A 24,055-nucleotide genomic window follows, 5' to 3' on the forward strand; every position below is an offset into this window, starting at 1 on the left:
GAAATATAAGAAAATTAGATATTTGTAGTTTTTTTTAATGGATCCTTTCCAATGATTAAAAAACTCAGAACCATGTTCTTTCTGGCTATAAAAAGAATCATTACATTATCGTATTAGAAGTGTTTAATTTCTGTGGTGTAGTGTTTATGAAACACTTTTTAAGGGAGAATATCCCTCTCGTCAAAATTGGAAAAGTAAAATAAGAATCTGGTACTTCAGAGGTCATTCAAAGCCTCCCCTGACGGCAGCCTCTCCTTGAAAACTTCAGCTCTACCAGTCAGATCATCACACTCCATGGTGGTATCTCGCCCTGCCACTGAGTACTCCGGAGTACTGAGTACTTCGGAGTACTCAGGAGAAAACTTTTTCAATTAAAGACACATAAGAGAAACAGTAGGGATCATTCTTTGGATGCGCACATGCCTAAGGTAGAACATGAAGTAGATTGGAGAAAGAGACAACGCTGTCCCTTGACTTAGAAGAGAATTCCTTCCATAGGTCCCTGAGAAGTCCCTTTGTCTCTTTTCAACCAAAACTAATGCAGCAAGTATCATTGTTCAGGGCCGGCGGGGGGAGGGGAGACTACATAGAATTATGCTGCTGAAAGTGATGTTTTTACCTCTGTGAGGAACTAATTAAAAGAAATGATCTCAAACAGAAGGAACATTTCTAGTTAAATATAAGGAAATCTTTCTGAGCCAATATGATTGACTTATCTTTGTTTTATAACTGTATATTCATTCTCATATCTGGAGACAGCTAAGGAACCATCTTAGCTAGGGGGCAGAAGCCACAAACAAGGTATGATTGCCATTAAGCTGGGTAAGACAAACCTCAATTTCAGATATATTAAAATGCATAATAAAGAAACAGAAAGTTAGCCAATGCTTGTTGTAAGAAACCAATGACTGTGAGATTCACTCCAAATATGGTAAAATATCTAAAAATGAACATTTAGAAAATGAAATTTTCTATGCAATATGACGTACAGATTTCTCTGGCCCTCATTTATCCTGCCATGAGGCCTATCCTGAAGCCCACTGTCACAGAGGTACCCGAGAGAGGGGTTAGCATTTCCAGAGGGAGAGCCTCCATCGTTGTGAGACTGACAGCTCTTTTCTGCATCCCAGGTGACTATGGAATTTGGGAAACCAGAGACTTCCCTGCCAATGGCAAATCAGTATAGCTATATAGTTCTCACCCAGGAGTGCTTCACTTTTCTATGTGAACTTTCTGTTAATTTACTTTATGAGTCAATAACACCTAACCAAGTGTAGAAAATATTCATTGAGAAATCAGAACCCGTATGGAATTTTACTTTGGATCCTCCAAGCTACTACAGAATCATAAATTCCAGGTTTCTGCCCATAATCAAGAAAGAAGAGTCAAACGAGGAGAGAATTCACCAGTAGCTGCCACTCTCTGAACCTTTTCACTTCCCACTCCCTTACTTCCTCAACTTACTGTCTTTACGGGTTAATTCCCTCCCTAAGGAAATGGCAGCTTCCGTGTTCTGTTTATCATGATCCCACCACAGACGTTCTTCAGCCAATAGGCAAGAGTTGTGAATATCTAATCAAGGTAGGGATCGATTGCCTTTGACAAAACTTTTCCCATCCCTGAGTTTGTTCTAGAGCAGAATGGAGCAACAGAGCTACAAAACTATGTAAAACCAATGAACAGAAAGGTTGATGTCACTTGATTAAAATAGTATAATATTTGGAAGAAGTCATTTTTTCCAAAGCATAAATACAAGCATTAATTCTTCCTCATTATAAAGGTCTCTTTATAAAAGTTCAGAAAGTATAAAGCTATATAAAGTACATGATAGAAGGTTACCAACCCCCCCATGTAATTCTATATGCAGAGATGATGACTATTAACAATTTGGCGTTTATACTCCAGTGTATAATATATAACATACTGTTCTTTAACTTACTTTTTCACTTATGAACACATTAATATTTATAATGGGTTAATATTTCTAAAGAAATAGGATATTGCCTTGCACATGGTAAGCACTATGTAAGTATTAATTAAATTACTACTAATAACAGCAGCAAATATATCGTGCTTACTGTGTGCCAGTATTAACTCATGTAATCATTGCAAACCCTGAGAGGCAGGTCCTATTTTTACCCCTGTCTTAGAGATGAGGAAAATGAGATTCAGAGACAGGAAACAGACCCAAGTCACATATATGGTGGAAAGTCTTAGAAATTAATACATATAGATCGATCTCATCCTTTTTAATGGTCACACGGAATTTCATCACATATTATGTCAGTCTCCTATTGATGCAAATTTAAATTATTTAAAAAACTTTACTATTATAAACAACTTTGTGATAATCTTGAGTATATACTTCTGTAAAGAATTCCCTTAGATAAATTTTTAGAAGTTAAATTATTGAGACAAATCTGTACACATTTTAAAGTTTGATGGTTATTAAAAACAAAAAACGTATCTACTAGGCTACACCAAATTATAAGAATAATTGCAAGTGCTGGTTTCCCACACCCTGTCAATTGTTGTTATTCTAATTGATGTTCTTTGTAAGCAATCTGTCTTTTCTTTAATAATTAACATCACCTTTTTGTCTTTGGTTCATTATGTGTTTGGTTCATTATAATGTGTCTGGGTGTGCAAATATTTCTGTATCTGCTCTTTATTTTTACTATTGGGACTTGGTGTACATCTCGTACTTGAAGATTTAAGTTTTCATCAATTTTGGCAAGTTCTCAGGCATCATGCTTTTGAGTATAGCTTCTCTTATATTTCTCTATTCTCTCTTTCTATAATTTATATCCTTAATTATTTCTCTTTTTATCCTTAATTATTTCTTAAATTCAATTTCATCTTTCCCATCTCTCTGCACTGAATTCTTAATTCTGAAGAGCTGACTTCTAATGTGTGAATTATCTCTTTATCTCTAATATGCCATTATTCAACCACTGAATTTTAATTTTAACTATTATCTTTTTCATTTGTTAAAATTATATTTAATTCTTTATCGGAACTGTCTTTCTTCTTCCTAATGTATCTTACTTTTTTGTTGTTCCTCCTTTTGTGTCTTAGTTTAAACATATTTATTTTAGAGTATCTATTATATTGTGTTGTTAATCGAATTTCCTGGGGTTTAAATCCCTTTGTATATTGTGTCAGCTAATTCTCACTCAAGGCGGGTTGTTTCCTGGGGATGCGATAATTTTGTATTGTGAACTCATCCTCAGTGTGGCTTTACCTATGAAAACCCTATGTAACCTGTGTAAGGTGTTTCTTTTTTCAGCGTTTTTGTTGTTAAATTTTTGACCAGGGACTAATTTTTAAAATTTTTCTTTTAAAGTATGGTTTATTTACAATATTGTATTAGTTTCAGGTGTACAGCAAAGTGATTCAGGTTTTTTTCAGATTATATTTCATTACAGGTTATTACAAGATATTGAATATAATTCCCTGTGCTATACAGTGAATCCTTGTTGCTTATCTATTTTATGTATTTTTTTGTATCTGTTAATCCCATATTCCTAATTTGTCCCTCCCTCTCTCCCTCTCCTTTTTGGTAACCATAAGTTTGTTTTCTGTGTCTGTGAATCTGTTTCTGTTGTGTATGTAAATTGATTTGTATTATTTTTTAGATTCCACATATGTCTTTCCACATATTTGTCTTTCTCTGAATGATTTACTTCACTAAGTATAATACCATCTAGGCCCATGCATGTTGCTGCAAATGACAATATTTCACTTTTTTTATAGCCAGGTAATGTTCCGTTCTATATATACCACATCTTCTTAAGCCAGTCATTTGTTTATGGGCACTTGGGTTGTTTCCATGTCTTGGCTATTGTAAATAGTGCTGCATTGGGGTGCATGCATCTTTTTGAATTCGAGTTTTCATTTTTTCTGGATATATGCCCAGGAATGGGATTGCTGGATCATATGGTAGCTCTATTTTTAGTTTTTTAAGGAACCTTCATACTGTCTTCCATAGTGGCTGTATCAATTTACATTCCCACCAACAGTGTAGGAGGGCTCCCTTTTCTCCACACCCTCTCTAATTTATTATTTGTAGACTTTCTGATAATATACATTCTGACCAGTATGAAGTGATACCTCATTTTGGTTTTGATTTGCATTTCTCTATTAATTAGCAATATTGAGCATCTTTTCATGTGCCTGTTGGCCATCTCTATTTCTTTTTTGGAAGACCTGGGACTAACTTTTATGTTAATTTCTCCAACTGGGGATTCCCAGACTGGCCGGCTGGCAGCATGAATTCAAAAGCAAATCTAATTGAGATACTATCCTGAGTGTTGGCTATTCATTCATATGAAGAATGAATATTGGCTATTCTTATGAAGAGAAAGACAAGCCTCTGTGTTTCTATGCCAACGGGTAGCATTTTTCTGGCCTATCTTTTCACTTCAGTGGTTCTCAGCTTTATACAAGGGTATCAGCGCTAACTTCCACTTCACAGGGACCCAAGACCTTGACTTTTTCCCTTTAACAGCCTTAAAACCAATCTTCTACATTATAGAAGTGGGCACTTGTCTCATTACATGGAGGAGAGTGCCCAACCAGCTCATGATCTCACCGCTCTGCTTTTCCAATTCCTAGTCATTCCTGACTTCTGAATATTTCCATTTTTTCCGTATGAGTTGTACAACTAACCCGGCATTTCTGGCTGTTTGTAGTGGGAAGATTTTCATATTATCTTGTTGGCCGTGTTGCTGGAGTTCTAAGTGTGTAATCCCGGGTTTGTGTATTTAGTACCTAAAGATTCCATGAGTCATCATTTCAAGCATTCTCTTCCAATATTCACAAATCCTTTGCCCTCTTTTCTTTCCTGGCAAAACTCAAATGCTTATATCTGGCCTTTGGATTTGGCTTTCTACTTATTCCAACTTACACCTGTACTGCTGAGCAACCCTGCAGGAAAACCTGCAATGAAGCAAATTGATGCCACTCTGTATTCATAGTCCTGTTCTCTGCTAAAATCTGAATGTTCCCCAGCAAGCCTAGTTTCCCTGTGAGTCATCTCCCCCATTCCCCACAGCTATTTTAAAACCTTTCCACTCTCCTCATCCCGCTGCCCCCCTTTACAGAAGTATTTTCAGAAGATAACCTTACTTCCTACTTCCGAGAGGAAATAGAGCCCATCAGAACAGAGCTTTCTCAAATTCCATCTGCCCAACTTATGAACTCATTTACACTGGCATACACCTCTTTTCTCCTTCTTCCTATTATGAGGAAGGAAGTTTCTTCTTCCTGTCTGAGTAATCATATAATTGACCACTGAAGCTGAGATATTTTTGAAAGTAAAAGAAGGACTCTATTAATAATTATTCCAAGACAACAGGTGTAAACCAGAACTGTCCTGGGCAAACTGGGACATGTGGTCACCCCCTATATAAAGTTTATTGCTGAATACATCTGTTTTGCCTTCCCAAGCACCACAGTCCCTTGAACATTCCACCTCTCTCCTGTATATTCAAATTTTCCTTCTCTCTGGGTTCCTTCTCGTTAATATTTTAACACTGTCCATGTTTTTTCTTAAACATTTCAATCTTTTAAAAAGAGAAATCATGCAAAACCACGCTTCCTATGTGCCAAAGATGCCTCCAACTACTGCTAACTTTTTTGACTCATCCCTTTTCTCTGCCAAATTTATTGAAAAAAATTGTCAGCATACACTGTCTCTCTTTTTTTCAGTTCCTGTTCTCCTTCATTCACAGAATTCTGGCTTCTTCCCCATCCCCATTCTGACATCACTCTTGACAATGTCACACATGATTCTCTCATTTTTTAATAGAACAGACAGTATTCAGTGTTACCCCATTTCTTAGGTGCCTCCATCTGTGCAGCCTTGAGTGAATTAGTTATCCTCTGTGTTCCTCGGTTTCCTAAAATGGTACAATTATAGGCCGTTCCTCAGTGACTGTTCGTGAAAATTAAAATAAAATAATACATGTAAAGCATTTAGGATTTTAAAATGTTAGCCATCCCGTTGCTCGTCCTTTTCGAAAAACATCCATGTTTGGTCATTCTTGAGTTAGACGGTCCCATCAGTAATCTTGCATGCCACTGTTTGAATCTTTTAAGGCAAGGCGTCAGGGTAGAATATCTTTACATTGCCATTCCAGAGACCCGGCGGCCTGAGGATGGCAATCTAGAAAGGGAGCTAGCTTTACTTCTGTGTCCAAGGGTGTTTCTTTCATGTTTGTTATGGCTGCTAGGATTTAGCAAACACACTGTACTAAATCCATAACCTGGCATGCTTAACCTCATTAGAAGCTCACAATGGCAGACAAACCATATCTTTCCCTGACATATCTATTTGCCCTCAATGTAGCCCCACATCAACTAGCACTTACAGGGCTCTCATTCTGATATGCTCAAACTAATTTGCAGAGTTACCGATATAATACATAGCAAATGCTCATCTGTCCTAACTGACCATGGCCAGCTTCATCTTTAGCCCTCACCATTGCCAAGACAGCAGGCATTTGAAGGCACGTTGGGATTCTTCCAGTGACTTCTTAGTTGCTTTTTCACATGCTCTGAGTTGTTGGTTGAATTGGCCCTTCCTTTAAAATAGGTCATGTTTGCATTATATCTTGTGGACATGCCTCCACTATTGCTTTAGGTGGAAGCCAATTTTTCAGAGCTTCAATAGCCAAAGCAGATTTTCTGCAAAATTTATCTTCTAATAGTAATAATTATAGTTGATACCATTTACTAAATGCATATTATATACCAGCAGCTGTGCTAAGCATGTCACATATTTTCGTGTCTATTGACTAATAAGGATTAGAATGGAGTAGAAATAGACATGTGTGCTAAACTGAGCGTCTTACCTACTGGTAGAGTAACTTTAAATGATTTTATGAGCTCTCAGTACTAGCAAGTTTAATAAAATCTCTAGCATATATTAATTACTAACACAATGAACATGATCGTTTCAGTGTTTGGAAGAAAGGAGAGTGTTCAGTTTTACTGATAGGCACGATACAAAACTAAACGGCAAGGCAAGACCAGACTGTGTAATTGAACTCCAACTAATGAGATCTGTGATCATTTTCTCTAGGCCAAAGCTAAACCAAATGGTTTCAATATCTTTGAAGACAGTAACCTAAACAATCAGTATTTGATGTTATAATGCAGTGGGCTCATATTTCATACCTTGAAGAGGGAAATATTTATGATATTGTACACAAATGGATAACATTGGTTCTGTATCCCTCCACATATAGTTCAAGGAAACACTGGATCTAGGCAGACATTCACTGTGTCTGAAAGTGGGACTGAGTGTGTTTGTATGTTTATTTAATTTTCACTCAATAAGTTACATCAGCTGGTTTTTGCATTCTGAGCTTTAAATAGCACTGATAATTTAAAAGATATTAAATTCTAGCAGCTGTGCGAAAAATATATTCTTTTTACATCTGACAACCACTATTCCCTCCAACCTCATTCCTATCCATGAACAGTTAATTGAAATGAGATCATCAAAGCTGTGAGAAGAAGGTCTAGCTAGGAAATAAAGATAATCTTAAAGGAGCTAATAGAAAACTGTATGATTGAGAAGGAAGAAATGTCGGAAAGGCTCGATTTTGGCCTAAGAGAAGGGTGACATCAAAGTAAGCTATGGGGAAGCTGTGAAGTCTTCCCCAGCTGAGCTATAATCTGTGCCAGTGTGTGATAATCACTTTACCAATCAGACAACAGAAAAGGAAGTGATAACTCTTATAGTCAACATTTACTGAGTTTTACAAAGCGTCAGACACTCTGCTAAATACTACCAGTAACTTATCTCATTGAATACTCACAACAAACCCCACTTTGCAGATAAGAAAACTGAGAGCCAGAGAGGTTAATTCTAAGGCCTGTAACAGGAGGAGCTGGGAAGAGTTTTGTACTCAGTTTACTCACCTCGTATAGGCATGCTGGTAGTTTCTATTTTTAAGCAAAATATGTTATAATTTTAGGTCAAGAAGGAGCTGAGGACCAAATGGATAGAATCCCTAGCTCGACCTGGATTCTGATTTCTCAGTGAAGATATTTCACAACCAGTTGTTGGATTAATTGACTTTAAAGGAACACTTTAAAAAATGGAAAATATTTTGACAATGTAACTCATAGAAGTAGGACCATTGGGGGTTATACATTTTGAGCCAGTATTATATTTTTCTCAACCCTTTGTGACAATACAATTGGAAAGAAGTTACTTTTTTCTTTTCTTTTTGATACATTTTTAAGACCACGTCTTTTATGCTGAAAAAAGATAAAATGAATATCTTCAAATTTATAAACGAGAATTGTCCAAGCCAAGAAGACGTTCTAAAATGATATCCTATTGTTTTAGTATTATAGTGACTTTAGTCGGTCTTGGTTAATTGATGGGCTATAGATGGAATATGACCTGTTATACAAAGGAACGTTTTTTTTCTCGTTTCAAATTTTTGAGTGTTGACCTAACGGTCTAATATCTGGAATAAATGAGGGAAATGAACTACCTACTGCCTCTCTGTTTTGCAAGCTGAAATGCTTCACAGTAGAGCGTGAGGCCCTCAGCTAGCACTGTAATGGGAAGGAACGCAGCTCCTTACCCTCAACTTCCAGCTTCGCCAACTTGGAATATGCCGTCCCGAGGCTGTTTTTTGCCACACATCGATAATGTCCTGCATCTTCCTTTTGCACATTATGAATCCTTAAACTCCCGGATTCAAGAACCGCAGTGCGAGAGTTTTCCTGCCAGGGACAGGGACATGAATTAAAAATGGTCATAGGTCTGTCAAGGACACATTTGCTACATTTCATCTAGTCATCACTATCATTCTTATCAAAAATATTATTTTAACATTTATTTGCCATTTATTATGGGTAACACAATAATAAATGAGATAGTATAAGATTACCAAAATTAATTTTAATAACAATGCCATAAGATATAGTTATTTTTATTTTCTTTCATTATATGAGGACCCCAAGGCTTATTGGATGTCCTACATCAACAAGCCTTATTTTAGGAGTTTCTTTGATATCTAAAAATGTCACATCCAGGTCTGTTTGATTAAAAGCATTGCTTTTAACAGCCATGCTTACTGCCTATATGGTATCCTTAGGGGAATATATGTCCTTTGAAAAGTTCGAAAATTCTACAGATAATACAAATATTGGTCTTTATAGTTAAAATGTTACATCTATCTTCTCTCTGGGGACTCTAAATTCATATAGAGCCACCCCCTGCTTTTATTGTAGAAAATATGACAACATTTATTTTATTTTAAATAAAACAAAGCTAATTGATATTATGTTTTATTTCAATTAATTGACATATATCAACACCTATGTATTCCCCATGGAATACTCTGAGTACAGTAATATGAAAAACATAATGTCTTTGACCTCACTGAGTTCACAGTTGGTAGGTTATACAAGGATGGAAAGAGACGATGGTGATGCAGTATAGTAATTTATCAATAAATGTACGTATAAGATACAAAGCAGTACAAAATAAGCATGTGAATACTGCATTTCAAGTTTGACTACTGTATGTGATTGAGGTTGTTGTCAAGGTGGTTTGTTCACCAGTCTTGATGCTCTAACTTCACTCCAGAATGTTCTCATTCCTTTTCTTCCAAACCTTATTTCTCTCTCTCCTCCCAGAAACGATTTGTCAGGTCTAAAGCTTGGAGCTTAGTTCCATTTTTTAAATCTCATGAGTCTCAAAGATTCAATGTTGAAAAATAAATGATTCAAATACCAACCAACAAAAAAGACTGTAGCTTTGCTCTGCTTTGCCTCCTTTATCATCCTTAACACTACTGGTTCCTATCTCTTTTTTCCCCTACTCAGCCCCAACTGGAATGCCTTACAATTTGCATGTATGGGAACAGAAATATTAAAGTTTGGTTAAATGTTGTACATGGAAAAAAGTTTATAAGTGTGCGACTGAGCTTGCAAAGGATTGTTGTATTTGACAATGTGTTGTATATACATGTTTTAACATAACAATCACTTACCCTGAGAGCACTGTCCCCCTTGATCCACGACACTGATGGTTTGGGATTGCCCATTGTAGTACATGGTAGAACTGCCTTTAATCCTTCTATTATTTTTATGTTTATGGGAGGACGAGTTATTTTAGGTTCTAAAGGGAAATGAAGGTTAAAAATTAAAAAGCAATACGGCTTTATTAAACTTAGAGTTTCTAAGTTTATGTTTAATTATAAATATACATTAAAAATATTCTTAGGCTTATTATAATACAGAATTCACCAAATGCTAAGACATGTTTTTAGTGGCTATCAAACAGAAATCATTTTTGAAAATTTAGGTTATCTCTGTTTTATCTTATTTGAAAAATCAGTTCATAAAACATATTAGGAGTTTATAATTATCATAGTATTCTGCACTTTTAAAATAGTTAATAAAAAGTTGATTAAAATAAGCTGATAGGGGCTTCCCTGGTGGCGCAGTGGTTGAGAGTCCGCCTGCCGATGCAGGGGACACGGGTTCGTGCCCCGGTCCAGGAGAATCCCACATGCCGCGGAGCGGCTGGGCCCGTGAGCCATGGCCGCTGAGCCTGCGTGTCCGGAGCCTCTGCTCCGCAGCGGGAGAGGCCACAACGGTGAGAGGCCCGCGTACCGCAAAATAAATAAATAAATAAATAAAAATAAACTGATAACAATTCAACATCACGTAATTCATAGCAACAGACATGAAAACATATGAAAGTAAAGTTTTGATATAAGTTTTATTTGTATAATTCTGAGTTATGTCTACTTTCCCTTTGGTTTCCATCTTAATTTGACTATTACGTTTGATGATTAAAAATTAGATACATTAGGGCTTCCCTGGTGGCGCAGTGGTTGAGAGTCCGCCTGCCGATGCAGGGGACACGGGTTCGTGCCCCGGTCTGGGAAGATCCCACATGCCGCGGAGCGGCTGGGCCCGTGAGCCATGGCCGCTGAGCCTGCGTGTCCGGAGCCTGTGCTCCGCAACGGGAGAGACCACAGCAGTGAGAGGCCCGCGTACCGCAAAAAAAAAACCAAAACCAAAACCAAAACAAAAATTAGATACATTTATCCTCTAGAAAATAAATCAAATGTTACTATACTTGTAATCAGAGAAATTCTGTAATACAATTCAGAGTAACTCTACTCTGCAAAGCCAACTTGTGTATACTGTTCTGTGAAACACTCCTAAATTAATTTTTTCAGAAGAAATAGTTTATGTCAGTTAATTTTTATTCTCCAACATTGAGCTTTCAGAGGAAGACGTTATTAAATCTGTTGCATAGAAGTACTGACAAGTTCAAGATGCCAGTGATTTTACTATTTGAAACATTCATAAAATAATGAAAACTACATTTATTTCCTAAGGAATCTTATGTTACAGTTACAAAGCAGAAGACTGTCTTTGCAGGAGAGACTACTGAGAAATAGATGCATTTTATTGTTTTCAGGTCATGTGCCATAATCAATTTGTTACTTAACATAGAAGAGCAGGAAATAAGGATTTTTGCCCTTCTACTTCAATTGTGTGTGTGTGTGTGTGTGTGTGTGTGTGTGTGTGTGTGTTGGAGGGACATGGTTTGGTGGTGGTTATAAGTGATATTTGCAAAGACTGCATGGTCTATTGACTTTTTTTTTTTTTTTTTTCGGTACGCGGGCCTCTCACCGCTGCGGCCTCTCCCGTTGCGGAGCACAGGCTCCGGACGCGCAGGCTCAGCGGCCATGGCTCACGAGCCCAGCCGCTCCGCGGCATGTGGGATCTTCCCGGACCGGGGCACGAACCCGTGTCCCCCGCATCGGCAGGCGGACTCTCAACCACTGCGCCACCAGGGAAGCCCTGTCTATTGATTTTTAATCTAGCTATTTATTGCCATTTAGAGGTGGTATGACCCTGCAGTGTGGCAAAGATACAAGATAGGCTTTAAACATGTTATAGAAAAATATCAACGTTGTCACTTTGTCTGCGATCTAAAGCATACAATGCTCATTCTCATCAATGACAGTGAATACCTATGCTTAGACAATGACCAGGCGCCTCAATTGTGAGTTGAGTTGTCATACAGCTATTGGCAAAAGCTTAGCTTAGGAGTTGATACACCTGTGATATCGTCAAAGAGAGTATTATTCATTCCTTCCATTGGGCTCCCTGAACTGATCCCTATGGCAAACCTGAGTTGCAGATAATGTCTTAGGCAGAAAACCTTTGCTTCAAGCAAATAACTCCTGTCTTCTCAATGAAATAGATGTCTTTGTCATCTGTTGGTGAGAGCTCAGGAGAACCTTTGGGGGCAATTGAACATTAAGAAAACTAGGAATGAACTGAGTATTGATGTGGAGTCATGGATTCCCCACCCTAAGGGAGCATGATTCAGGGGGAGCCATGAGCACTGACTAATCAGAACTGGTCATCTTGCTGAAGTGGGATGCTGGAAGTGTCCTGCTATGCCAAGACTGAACCCTTAGTTGTTGGACCATAAGGAATCTGGGGGAGGGAACTCCCAAAGGAGGTCTGAGGGTAGTTGGAGTAGCCATGGGGGTGGGGACCTCGAGGGTCTCAGGAAACAGCTCTTTAGCAAGCAGTGTGGAAGCATTGCAAAATTTTAACAGTTGGGACGGCCACACCAGTGTATAGCCACCTGAAGTGTGAGCTTTCCTAAGGAGAGAGTGGAGAAAAGAAGAGGAGAGAAGAAAAAAAGAGGATTTAGCTCACACCTGAAGTGTGAGCTTTCCTAAGGAGAGAGTGGAGAAAAGAAGAGGAGAGAAGAAAAAAAGAGGATTTAGGATAGAACCAAAATCAAGAACATTTAGTGTCAGAAAAATATAAGCAGTATTCAAAGGAAAAGTAGTACCACAAAGTAGTGAAGTACTTAAATGTACTCTTTGGAATCACACCTTCATTCTTCAGCAAAAGAGAACATCCCAACTTCCTTACTTGGTGTTCTTACTGCCCCACATGCTGAAAGAAAGCCTGCTTGTGGGTACATCCCAACCTCTTTACCCTCAGAACCCCCAGATCAGCTTCCCCACGATGTCCCACTAGCCCCACTACATACCTATTATAGTTAATCTCGGACAGCATTTATAGGTGTGACCAAACATAAAAGATTAACAGACATGTGAGAACGACCATGAACACGAAGAAAGAGAATCAAAATAAAATCAAAATTTAGCCTGAAGAAAACAGAAATAAAGCAGGTGAAAGAAGAAAATGCTTTAAAAAAGTGCATTAATAGTATCCTTAGATGAGTGAATGTTGCATCATACACATAAAGTTGGCTATGAAGAAAAGGAGCAGTCAGGGAAAAAATAATACCTAGAAATTAAAAATACGAGTTTTTAAGATCAAAGTACAGAATATAAGGTCAGAATAGCAGAATGGTCATACTGAAGACCAAATCCATGATATAGAAGGAAAAGCCAAATAAATCTCCTAGAAAGTAGAATATCAAGATAGATATGTAGGAAATATGAGGTGAAACAACTGGAGTGCAAAATAAAGACTTTCAGCCACACAAACATTCAGAAAATGCATCTCACGTGCTCACACTGAAAAGAAGCAGCAAACCACTTCCTCCAGCAAAACAATACAATAAAACCGAAAGATAAAAGATGTAAGAAATAGTGATAAAGTCAACAACAAAACCTCATAATAAACGTTCCGGGTGCAACTGGATTCCACCGTGCTTTGTATGGTGCCAATATGCATGTTTCTGTGATTCTTCTCATCAGTACTGTGACATCAGAGAGGAGAAAATAAAGGTTACTTCATTACCAGGTTGAGAGTTTGCAAGCAGCAGGTGCTATAGCACAGGGGGTCAGGAGATTTGAGGATGCTGGTAAGGGCTGTGAGATGATGCCACACTAGGTAGGACAGAGAACAAAGTGAAGAGAGAATTGGATGAAGTGCCCATTGGGGGTCGATGGAACAGAGACCCCCCCCAATGGAGTTAAGGGCAGGAGAACATGACCATGATGGTGATCGTATGGAATGGGAGGAAGGGTGTGAGAGAGCTAAACTCTTCTTAGCTGAGAAGGAGACAGATGGAGTTTGCGCCTTCTGTTTGGAGGCAAATCATGAGTGTGGGAAACTAGTTTCCTCATCGGACAGAGCTGGAAATAGAAATGTCCATGTTCAGGATGTGACCTACTGGGGTTTAAGATTTGAAATACAGTCCATTTCCTGGGGGTGACAAGGTCATAGATTGGGTAGACTGATAAAGAGTTAAGGCAAACATCACTGGACTTTTGAAGGTCAAGGAGCTATAGGATGAAGTGGACAGTGGCTCTGAATCATGGCTGTTGAAATCGCTTAGGATAACGGCAGGAGTAGGAATGGATAGAAATTTAATAAATCTGGAATCAAAATCTTTGAGAAATATGGGAGAGGACCTAGAAGTGAGTAGCTGACTTGATGAATAGAGTTAGAGAGAATGTCAAAATGGCAAAAGCCCTCATGAGAGGAAAGGTTTTGCACAGGAATACAAAATATAATGGCTTAAAAGCCACCATGAAACATCAGTACATGCTAGCCTTGTTGACATGAAGTGGGGAAGAAATAGCCTCCCTTTAAGCAGAAAAGTCACTCAAGTTTGAAAAGTCGCTCAAGAAAATCAAGTTTGAAACAAGGCAAAAGGGTAGGAGAAGTGTCTGCAAAGAGGTTTTAGATTAAAAGGGTGTTTGGTTTTCATGAAACTGTTTTGAAGGTATGGGGTAGAGATTCTAAAGGGAAGCTCCTGGTGAAAGATGTCAGGGTGGCGCAAATAAAGAGACATATAAAGGCATGAAAATGGGAGACGGTAGAGAACAATGAGGCTTGCCTGTAGGATGGTGGTTGATGGCAGGAATAAGAGGTGTGGGACTGTCTCAAGGTTGTGATTTGAACTTGAACTTGTCTGGCTGCCTGAACATACAGGTATGCAGGAGGCTCTATTTACTGCCTGCTTCAAAATGTACCAAGTCAGCTTTGAAATCAATGGATGATTCTCTTTCCTACTCACTCATCTTCACTTGCAGAGCTCCACAGCTCTCGGCAGCTCCTCCCACGCCATTGTTGGCTATGCAGCAGTAAATGCCGTCATCGCTGTCTTCCACGCTCAGGATGGTGAAGAGCTGACCGTTCTCCCGAATGCTGTACCGGGTGTCAAAGAGCCTGTGGGTCGCAGAGGATTATGGCAGGTTAGGGCCCCATCTGTGATGTTTTGGCTATGATTAAATGATCACACAGATGGCTTACCAATGGAGGAAGTAGACTAAAGGTAAGAGGAAATTCGATTGAGTTCTGAACAACAGAATAAGCGTATTTGGGAATTGAAAGCTAACATTATATTCTAATCTTTCCTAGGCTCCAATAATCAGAGCAGTGTTGAGTCCTTCAAAAATAACTTCAGAAGGTGATGTCTGTTGATGAGACCAAACATAAAGTTATTTATTTAGGAAAGTATATATCATTACCCAAGATATGAGTTCTGCCCCATATTTACTGGGAAGTAGCAGCTAGATAATGAAAACACACACACACACACACACACACACACACACACACATAAGTGCGACTAGCAGAAAGGGATAAACAGATACTCACTACTGTATATAAAACAGATAAACAGCAAGGACCTGCTGTATAGCACAGGGAAATATATTCAATATCTTGTAATAACCTATAAGGGAAAAGAATCTGAAAAAGAGCATGTGTGTGTATGTGTGTGTGTGTGTGTATGCATCTATGAACCGAATCTCTTTGCTGTACACCTGAAACTAATACATTGTAAATCAACTATACCTCAATTTTTAAAAATGGAAAAAAAAGAAAGAGTTAAATATTTATAGAAGTAACTACCACTTAACTATTTGTTCATTCATTAATCAAATGTTTGTTGAGTGCCTAACAAGTGCCAGGTACAGTGCTAGTTCCTTGGGACACATAAGGAAGCAAAAAAGGTCCAAACTGTAGAAATACAGGTTTTACATATATTATCTCACTAAATGACATGCAGTGTGAATGTTGAGAAGGAAATTAGGACAAAAGAAAGAAATTTGAGAGGAAGCGTCAACCTAAAAGTGAGTTTTATGACCAAATATCCTTTACGCTAAATCCGTATATTAGGCAGAGTAAAGCACCCCACCCCCAGCAAAGATCCATGTCTGAATCCCCAGAACCTGTGAATATGTTACCTTACAGGGCAAAAGGGATTTTGCAGATGTCAGGGATCTTAAAATAGAGTATCCTGGATTATCCAGAGGGACCCAATGTAATCATTAGTGTCCTTAAAAGATGGAAGAGGGAAGCAGGAGGATCAGAGGATGAGCTGTGACGGTGGAGGCAGAGTATGGAGTGACACAGCTGCTGGCTTTGAAAATGCAGGAAGGGGCCAAGAAGCGCAGGCAGCTCCGAGAAGCTAGGGAAGGCAAGAAATCAGACTTTCCTCTGGAGCCTCCAGAAAGCATGCAGCCCCGCCAACACCTGGATTTTCGCCCAAAGAGCCCTATTTCAGACTTCTGAACTCCGAAACTGGGAGATAGTAAATTTGTGTTGTTTCAAGCCATGAAATGTGCGGTAATTTGTTACGGTAGAAATGGGAAAAACTAACACGACATGAAAACAAAAACTGTAAAGGGAATGGAATTTTGATTTTTCTAATTCAATGGGTGGCTCCCATCACACACTGATCTTAAAGAGGAAAAAAGGGATGGAGTAATTTTTGGTCTAATGTGACTAAGGATAATATAATCACTGGGTAGTTCATTAAATCACATCAAATAACTGAGGATAGCCATGATATTCACTCTCATGTAGTTTTTGCTTTGTATAAGTTTTCATGGAAAATATGAATATTGGAATATCTTACAGATGTGCTTGTGGACCAAGAGTCCAGCCACTCGGTGAAATATAAACTTCCAAGATTTATAATCTGTGGTATCACTGCTGCTTAATTCAAGTACATAAATTGCTTTTAGATTGTGAGGGACACAAGTATTTATAATTTTCAAAATATAAATTGTTCTTTTTTATTGAAGTATACTTGATTTACAATATTATATTAGTTTCAGGTGTACATAGCACAGTGATTCAGTATTTTTACAGATTATACTCCATTAAAGGTTATTACAAGATAATGGCCATGATTCCCTGTGCTATACAATATATCCTTGTTGCTCATCTATTTTCTACATAATAGTATGTATCTCTTGATCCCATATGCCTAATTTGCCCCTCCCCCATCCCTCTCCCCCATCCCTCTCCCCCATCCCTCTCCCCTTTGGTAACCACTAGTTTGTTTTCTATGTGAATCTGTTTCTGTTTTGCATATACATTCGTTTGTATTACTTTTTAGATTTCATATGTAGGTGGTATCATACAGTATTCGTTGTTCCCCATCTGACTTACTTCACTAAGCATAATATTCTCTAAGTCCATACACATTGCTGCAAATGGCAGAATTTCATTCTTTTTTATGGCTAAGGTTCCATTCTAAATATATACCACATCTTCTTTACCCATTCATCTGTTACGGACACATGGGTTGCTTCCATGTCTTGGCTATTGTAAATACTACTGCTATGAATTTGGGGTGCATATATCTTTTCAAATTAGTGTTGTCATTTTTTCTGGATATATACCCCAGGGTGGAATTGCTGGATCATATAATACTTTATTTTTAGCTTTCTGAGGAGCCTCCATACTGTTTTACATAGAGGCCACACCACTTACATTCCCATCAGTACTGTACAAGGGTTTCATTTTCTGCACACCCTCTCCAACATTTGTTATTTGTAGACTTATGATAGCTGACTGGTGAGAGGTGATATCTTATTGTTGTTTTTTCTAATAATTAGTGATGTTGAGCATCTTTTTGTGTGCCTGTTGGCCATCTGTATGTCTTCTTTGGAAGGATGTCTATTCAGGCCTTTTGCCCATTTTTTGATTGGGTTGTTTGGTTTTTTTTTTTTGATACTGAGTTGTATGAGCTGTTTATATATTTTGGATATTAACCCCTTACTGGTCATATCATTCGCAAATATTTTCTCCCATTCTGTAGCTTGTCTTTTTGTTTTGTTGGTGTTTTCCCTTGCTGTGCAAAAGCTTTCAAGTTTAATTAGGTCCTATTTGTTTATTTTTGCTTTTATTTCTTTTGCCTTAGGAGACAGATTCAAAAACATATTGCTATGATTTACATCAAAGAGAAATTTTTCAGAACTGTTTTAGATTTATAGAAAAATTGGAAAGGTAGTATAGAGAATTCACATATACCCCCTACATCCAGTTTCCCACATCTTAGGTAAGTATGGTACATTTGTTACAGGTAATGAATCACCATTGATACATTATTAACTAAAGTCATAGTTTATTCAGATTTGTTTTGTTTTTACCTAATGTCTTCTTCTGTTGCATAATCTCTTCCAGGCTACTACATTTAATTTATTTGTCTCATTTCCTTAGGCTCCTTCTAGCTTTGACATTTTCTATGACTTTCCTTGCTTTGGATGACTTGACAGTTTTGAAGAGTACTGGTCAAATATTTTGTAGGATGCTCCTCTATTGGAATTTGTCATATGCTTTTATCATGATTAAATTGGGTTTATAGCTTTTGGGAGGAAGACCACAGGTAGAGTGCCATTTCATCACATCATAACAAGGGTACTACTATCAATATAATTTCTCACTATTGACATTGACATTTATCACCTGGCTGAGGTAATGCTTGTCAAGTATCTCCTGTGTAAAGTTATTCATTATTCCTCAAGAAGCACTCAATTGTATTTTCAAAACGTAATTTCTTCCTATTTCACATATCCTTTGACTAACAACTATCTGAACCTGTTGCTCCGTTTATTTCTTATTTATTTGTAACATATTTTTGCCATACAATAAAGGGAAGGTTTAAATTTATTAAAAGTAATTTTATTCATAGTATTATAAGCCAAGTTAGAATATTTATGGTTTCCTGAACCAGACTTATAATGTTGATTTTCTTTGCATGATTTGAAAAAAACTCATTGGTTGTCCATTTCTTCATCTACTTACAATATTGGAAGATAAACACATGAGAGGATTATAGGGCAATATTTTTCAAAGTTATTTGACAATGTAGGCAACAAACTTCCTTCTTGGACAAGTTAAAAGATGATGATGGGGAGAGTAGTCTTTGAATATTGACTTTTGAATACTGACTGCTATCTAACACCTATTATAATTTCAAAGTAGAGAAGAATATAAATAATACCCCAGTATATAAGCAACGGTAATATATTACATCATGTTGTAATATAAAACTATTTATAACTTCTACTGTAATAGTGTCACAGGTACTTTATTACCACTGTTATTCATGATGTATATTAAATGAGGTTTTCCTGTATTGTTTAGGAATAGTCAATTTTATTATAGAAGACAAAGACATAAGATGGATAAAACTCATAAAAAGTGTTAAGCATATAAATTGTAAGGCTAATAACTTATGAGATATTGGTAAAATGACTTGTAAGTAGAGATAAAAAGTAAGCTACTGACTTATGAAATATAGGCAGAATTGATAAATTGTGTTGAACATAGGTAGTAAATAAAATTGCCACCTACTAAACATAGATGGAATAAATTAAAAATATGATGGAACAAAGAAGAGCATTATTTATGGTAGGAAGAGATGGAAAGACAAGTTCATAATTCTGCCACCTCTAGACTGACAACTTTGTCACCTTGAAAACAACCACCCACTGGTGATATACACTATGGCCCCATTATGGTCCCATGAGCTGTATCCAGGAAACACAGTTAAAATCCATGGCTGTTGAGCAGGTTAATTGACAAGCTCTGGCCAGGTATATTTATCCCTGCATCCCTCCAACAGGGCAAATATATATCATTGGCTTCAGGAACCCTCCACCTATGGGCCCTTGCTCAACCTCAACTCTGTTTCTTGTAAGAATACCATAGTGGGGACATCTGAGGCACAGGGAAGAGAGACTGGACACATAAACATTAAGTAAACCAAGATTCCTAAGTATATTAACTTGCCCTATTTCTTTCCCCTTGTTTCTATCTATGTATTTTATTAACATCGTTATTGGAGTAAAATTGCTTTCCAATGTTTTGTTAGTTTCTGCTGTATAACAAAGTGAATCAGCTATATGTATACATATATCCCCATATCCCCTCCCTGTTGCATCTCCCTCCCACCCTCCCTATCCCACCCCTCTTGGTGGTCACAAAGCAGCGAGCTGATCTCCCCGTGTGATGCAGTTGCTTCCCACTAGCTACCTATTTAACATTTGGTGGTGTATATAGGTCAATACTACTCTCTCACTTCGTCCCAGCTTACCCTTCCCCCTCCCCATGTCCTCATGTCCATTCTCTACATCTGTGTCTTTATTCCTGTCCTTTCCTTAGGTTCATAAAAACCATTTTTCTTTTTTTTTTTAGATTCCATATATATATATGTTAGCATATGGTATTTGTTTTTCTCTTTCTGACTTACTTCACTCTGTATGAGAGACGCTAGGTCCATCCACCTCACTACAAATAACTCAATTTCATTTCTTTTTATGGCTGATTAATATTCCATTGTATATATGTGCCACATCTTCTTTATCCATTCATCTGTCGATGGACACCTAGGTTGCTTCCATGTCCTGGCTATTGTAAATAGTGCTGCAATGAACATTGTGGTACATGACTCTTTTTGAATTATGGTTTTCTCAGGGTATATACCCAGAAGTGGGATTGCTGGGTCATATGGTAGTTCTATTTTTAGTTTTATAAGGAACCTCCATACTGTTCTTCATAGCGTCTGTATCAATTTACATTCCCACGAACAGTGCAAGAGGGTTGCCTTTTCTCCACACCCTCCCCAGCATTTATTGTTTGTAGATTTTTTGATGATGGCCATTCTGACTAGTGTGAGGTGATACCTCACTGTAGCTTTTTTTTGTGTGGTACGCGGGCCTCTCACTGTTGTGGCCTCTCCCATTGCAGAGCACAGGCTCTGGACGTGCAGGCTCAGCGGCCATGGCTCACGGGACTAGCTGCTCCGCGGCATGTGGGATCTTCCCGGACTGGGGCACGAACCCGTGTCCCCTGCATCAGCAGGCGGACTCTCAACCACTGTGCCACCAGGGAAGCCCCTCACTGTAGTTTTGGTTTGCATTTCTCTAATGATTAGTGATGTTGAGCATCCTTTCATGTGTTTGTTGGAAATCTGTATATCTTCTTTGGAGAAATGTCTGTTTAGGTCTTCTGCCCATTTTTGGATAGGGTTGTTTGTTTTATTGATACTGAATTGCATGAGCTACTTGTATATTTTGGAGATTAATCCTTTGTCAGTTGCTTCGTTTGCAAATATTTTCTACCATTCTGAAGGTTGTCTTTTCATCTTGTTTATGGTTTCCTTTGCTGTGCAAAAGCTTTTAAGTTTATTAGGTCCCATTTGTTTATTTTTGTTTTTATTTCCATTTCTCAAGGAGGTGGGTAAAAATGTTCTTGCTGTGATTTATGTCAAAAAGAGTGTTCTTCCTATGTTTTCCTCTAAGGGTTTGATAGTGTCTGGCCTTACATTTAGGTCTTCAATCCATTTTGAGTTTATTTTTGTGCATGGTGTTAGGGAGTGTTCTAATTTCATTCTTTTACATGTAGCTGTCCAGTTTTCCCAGCACCCCTTATTGAAGAGGCTGTCTTTTCTCCACTGTATATTCTTGCCTCCTTTATCAAAGATAAGGTGACCATATGTGTGTGGGTTTATCTCTGGGCTTTCTATCCTGTTCCATTGATCTATATTTCTGTTTTTGTGCCAGTACCATACTGTCTTGATTACTGTAGCTCTGTAGTATAGTCTGAAGTCAGGGAGCCTGATTTCTCCCGCTCCATTTTTCTTTCTCAAGATTGCTTTGGCTATTCGGGGTCTTTTTTGTTTCCATACAAATTGTGAAAGGTTTTGTTCTAGTTCTGTGAAAAATGCCATTGGTAGTTTGACAGAGATTGCATTGGATTTGTAGATTGTTTGGGTAGCATAGTCATTTTCACAATGCTGATTCCTCCAATCCAAGAACATGGTATATCTCTCCATCTGTTTGTATCATCTTTAATTTCTTTCATCAGTGTTTTATAGTTTTCTGCATACAGGTATTTTGTCTCCTTAGGTAGGTTTATTCTCTTTCATATTTTCATCATTAGTGTATAGGAATGCAAGGGATTTCTGTGCATTAATTTTTTATCCTGCTACTTTACTAAATTCATTGATTAGCTCTAGTAGTTTTCTGGTAGCATCTTTAGGATTCTCTCTGTATAGTATCATGTCATCTGTAAACAGTGACAGCTCTACTTCTTTTCTGATGTGGATTCCTTTTATTTCTTTTTCTTCTGATTGCTGTGGCTAAAACTTCCAAAACTATGTTGAATAACAGTGGTGAGAGTGGGCAACCTTGTCTTGTTCCTGATCTTAGAGGAAATGGTTTCAGTTTTTCACCACTGAGAACAATGTTGGCTGTGGGCTTGTCATATATGGCCTTTATTAGGTTGAGGTAAGTTCCCTCTATGCCTACGTTCTGGAGGGTTTTTTATCATAAATGTGTGTTGAGTTTTGTCAAAAGCTTCTTCTGCATCTATTGAGATGATCATATGGTTTTTCTCCTTCAGTTTGTTAATATGGTGTATCACGTTGATTGATTTGCGTATATTGAAGAATCCTTGCATTCCTGGGATAAACCCCACTTGATCATGGTGTATGATCCTTTTAATGTGCTGTTGGATTCTGTTTGCTAGTATGTTGTTGAGGATTTTTTGCATCTATGTTCATCAGTGATATTGGCCTGTAGTTTTCTTTTTATGTGACATCTTTGTCTGGTTTTGGTATTAGGGTGAGGGTGGCCTCTTAGAATGAGTTTGGGAGTGTTCCTCCCTCTGCTATATTTTGGAAGAGTTTGAGAAGTATAGGTGTTAGCTCCTCTCTGAATGTTTGATAGAAATCTCCAGTGAAGCCATCTGGCCCTGGGCTTTTGTGTGTTGGAAGATTTGTAATCACAGTTTCAATTTCAGTGCTTGTGATTGGTCTGTTTATATTTTCTGTTTCTTCCTGGTTCAGTATTGGAAGGTTGTGCTTTGCTAAGAATTTGTCCATTTCTTCTAGGTTTTCCATTTTATTGGCATATAGTTGCTTGTAGTAATCTCTCATGATCCTTTGTATTTCTGCAGTGTCAGTTGTTACTTCTCCTTTTTCATTTCTAATTGTGTTGATTTGAGTCTTCTCCCTTTTTTTTTCTTGATGAATCTGGCTAGTGGTTTATCAATTTTGTTTATCTTTTCAAAGAACCAGCTTTGAGTTTTATTGATCTTTGCTGTTGTTTCCTTCATTTCTTTTTCATTTATTTCTGATCTTATCTTTATGATTTCTTTCCTTCTGTTAACTTTGGGGATTTTTTGTTCTTCTTTCTCTAATTGCTTTAGGTGTAAGGTGAGGTTGTTTATTTGATATGTTTCTAGTTTCTTGAGGTAGGATTGTATTGCTATAAACTTCCCTCTTAGAACTGCTTTTGCTGCATCCCATAGGTTTTGGATTGTCATGTTTTCATTGTCATCTGTTTCTAGGTATTTTTTGATTTCCTCTTTGATTTCTTCAGTTATCACTTCGTTATTAAGTAGTGTATTGTTTAGCCTCCATGTGTTTGTATTTTTTACAGTTTTTTTCCTGTGAATGATATCTAGTCTCATAGCATTGTGGTCAGAAAAGATACTTGATACGATTTTAATTTTCTTAAATTTACCAAGGCTTGATTTGTGACCCAAGATATGGTCTATCCTGGAGAATGTTCCATGAGCACTTGAGAAGAAAGTCTTTTCTGTTGTTTTTTGATGGAATGTCCTATAAAAATCAATTAAGTCCCTCTTATTTAATGTGTCATTTAAAGCTTGTGTTTCCTTATTCATTTTCGTTTTGGATGATCTGTCCATTGGTGGAAGTGGGGTGTTAAAGTCCCCTACTATGATTGTGTTACTGTTGATTTCCCCTTTTATGGCTGTTAGCATTAGCCTTATGTATTGAGGTGCTCCT

General features: G+C 37.6%; 1 protein-coding gene across 5 annotated transcripts in view; it reads right to left on the reverse strand.

Moving 5' to 3' along the window:
- Nucleotides 1-24,055, reverse strand: part of MUSK (muscle associated receptor tyrosine kinase) — a 92,079-nt gene that overhangs the window by 54,042 nt on the left and 13,982 nt on the right. For all 5 annotated transcript variants that reach the window (XM_060153348.1, XM_060153346.1, XM_060153344.1 and 2 more), the window contains exons 3-5: nt 15,017-15,168; nt 10,026-10,153; nt 8,610-8,751 (exon numbers count right to left, since the gene is read on the reverse strand). In XM_060153348.1, coding sequence (XP_060009331.1) covers nt 8,610-8,751; nt 10,026-10,153; nt 15,017-15,168 — 422 coding nt within the window. The remainder of the gene's footprint in view (nt 1-8,609; nt 8,752-10,025; nt 10,154-15,016; nt 15,169-24,055) is intronic.

The sequence above is a fragment of the Lagenorhynchus albirostris genome, chromosome 7 (assembly GCF_949774975.1).
Source record: "Lagenorhynchus albirostris chromosome 7, mLagAlb1.1, whole genome shotgun sequence".
Classification (NCBI taxonomy): domain Eukaryota; kingdom Metazoa; phylum Chordata; class Mammalia; order Artiodactyla; family Delphinidae; genus Lagenorhynchus; species Lagenorhynchus albirostris.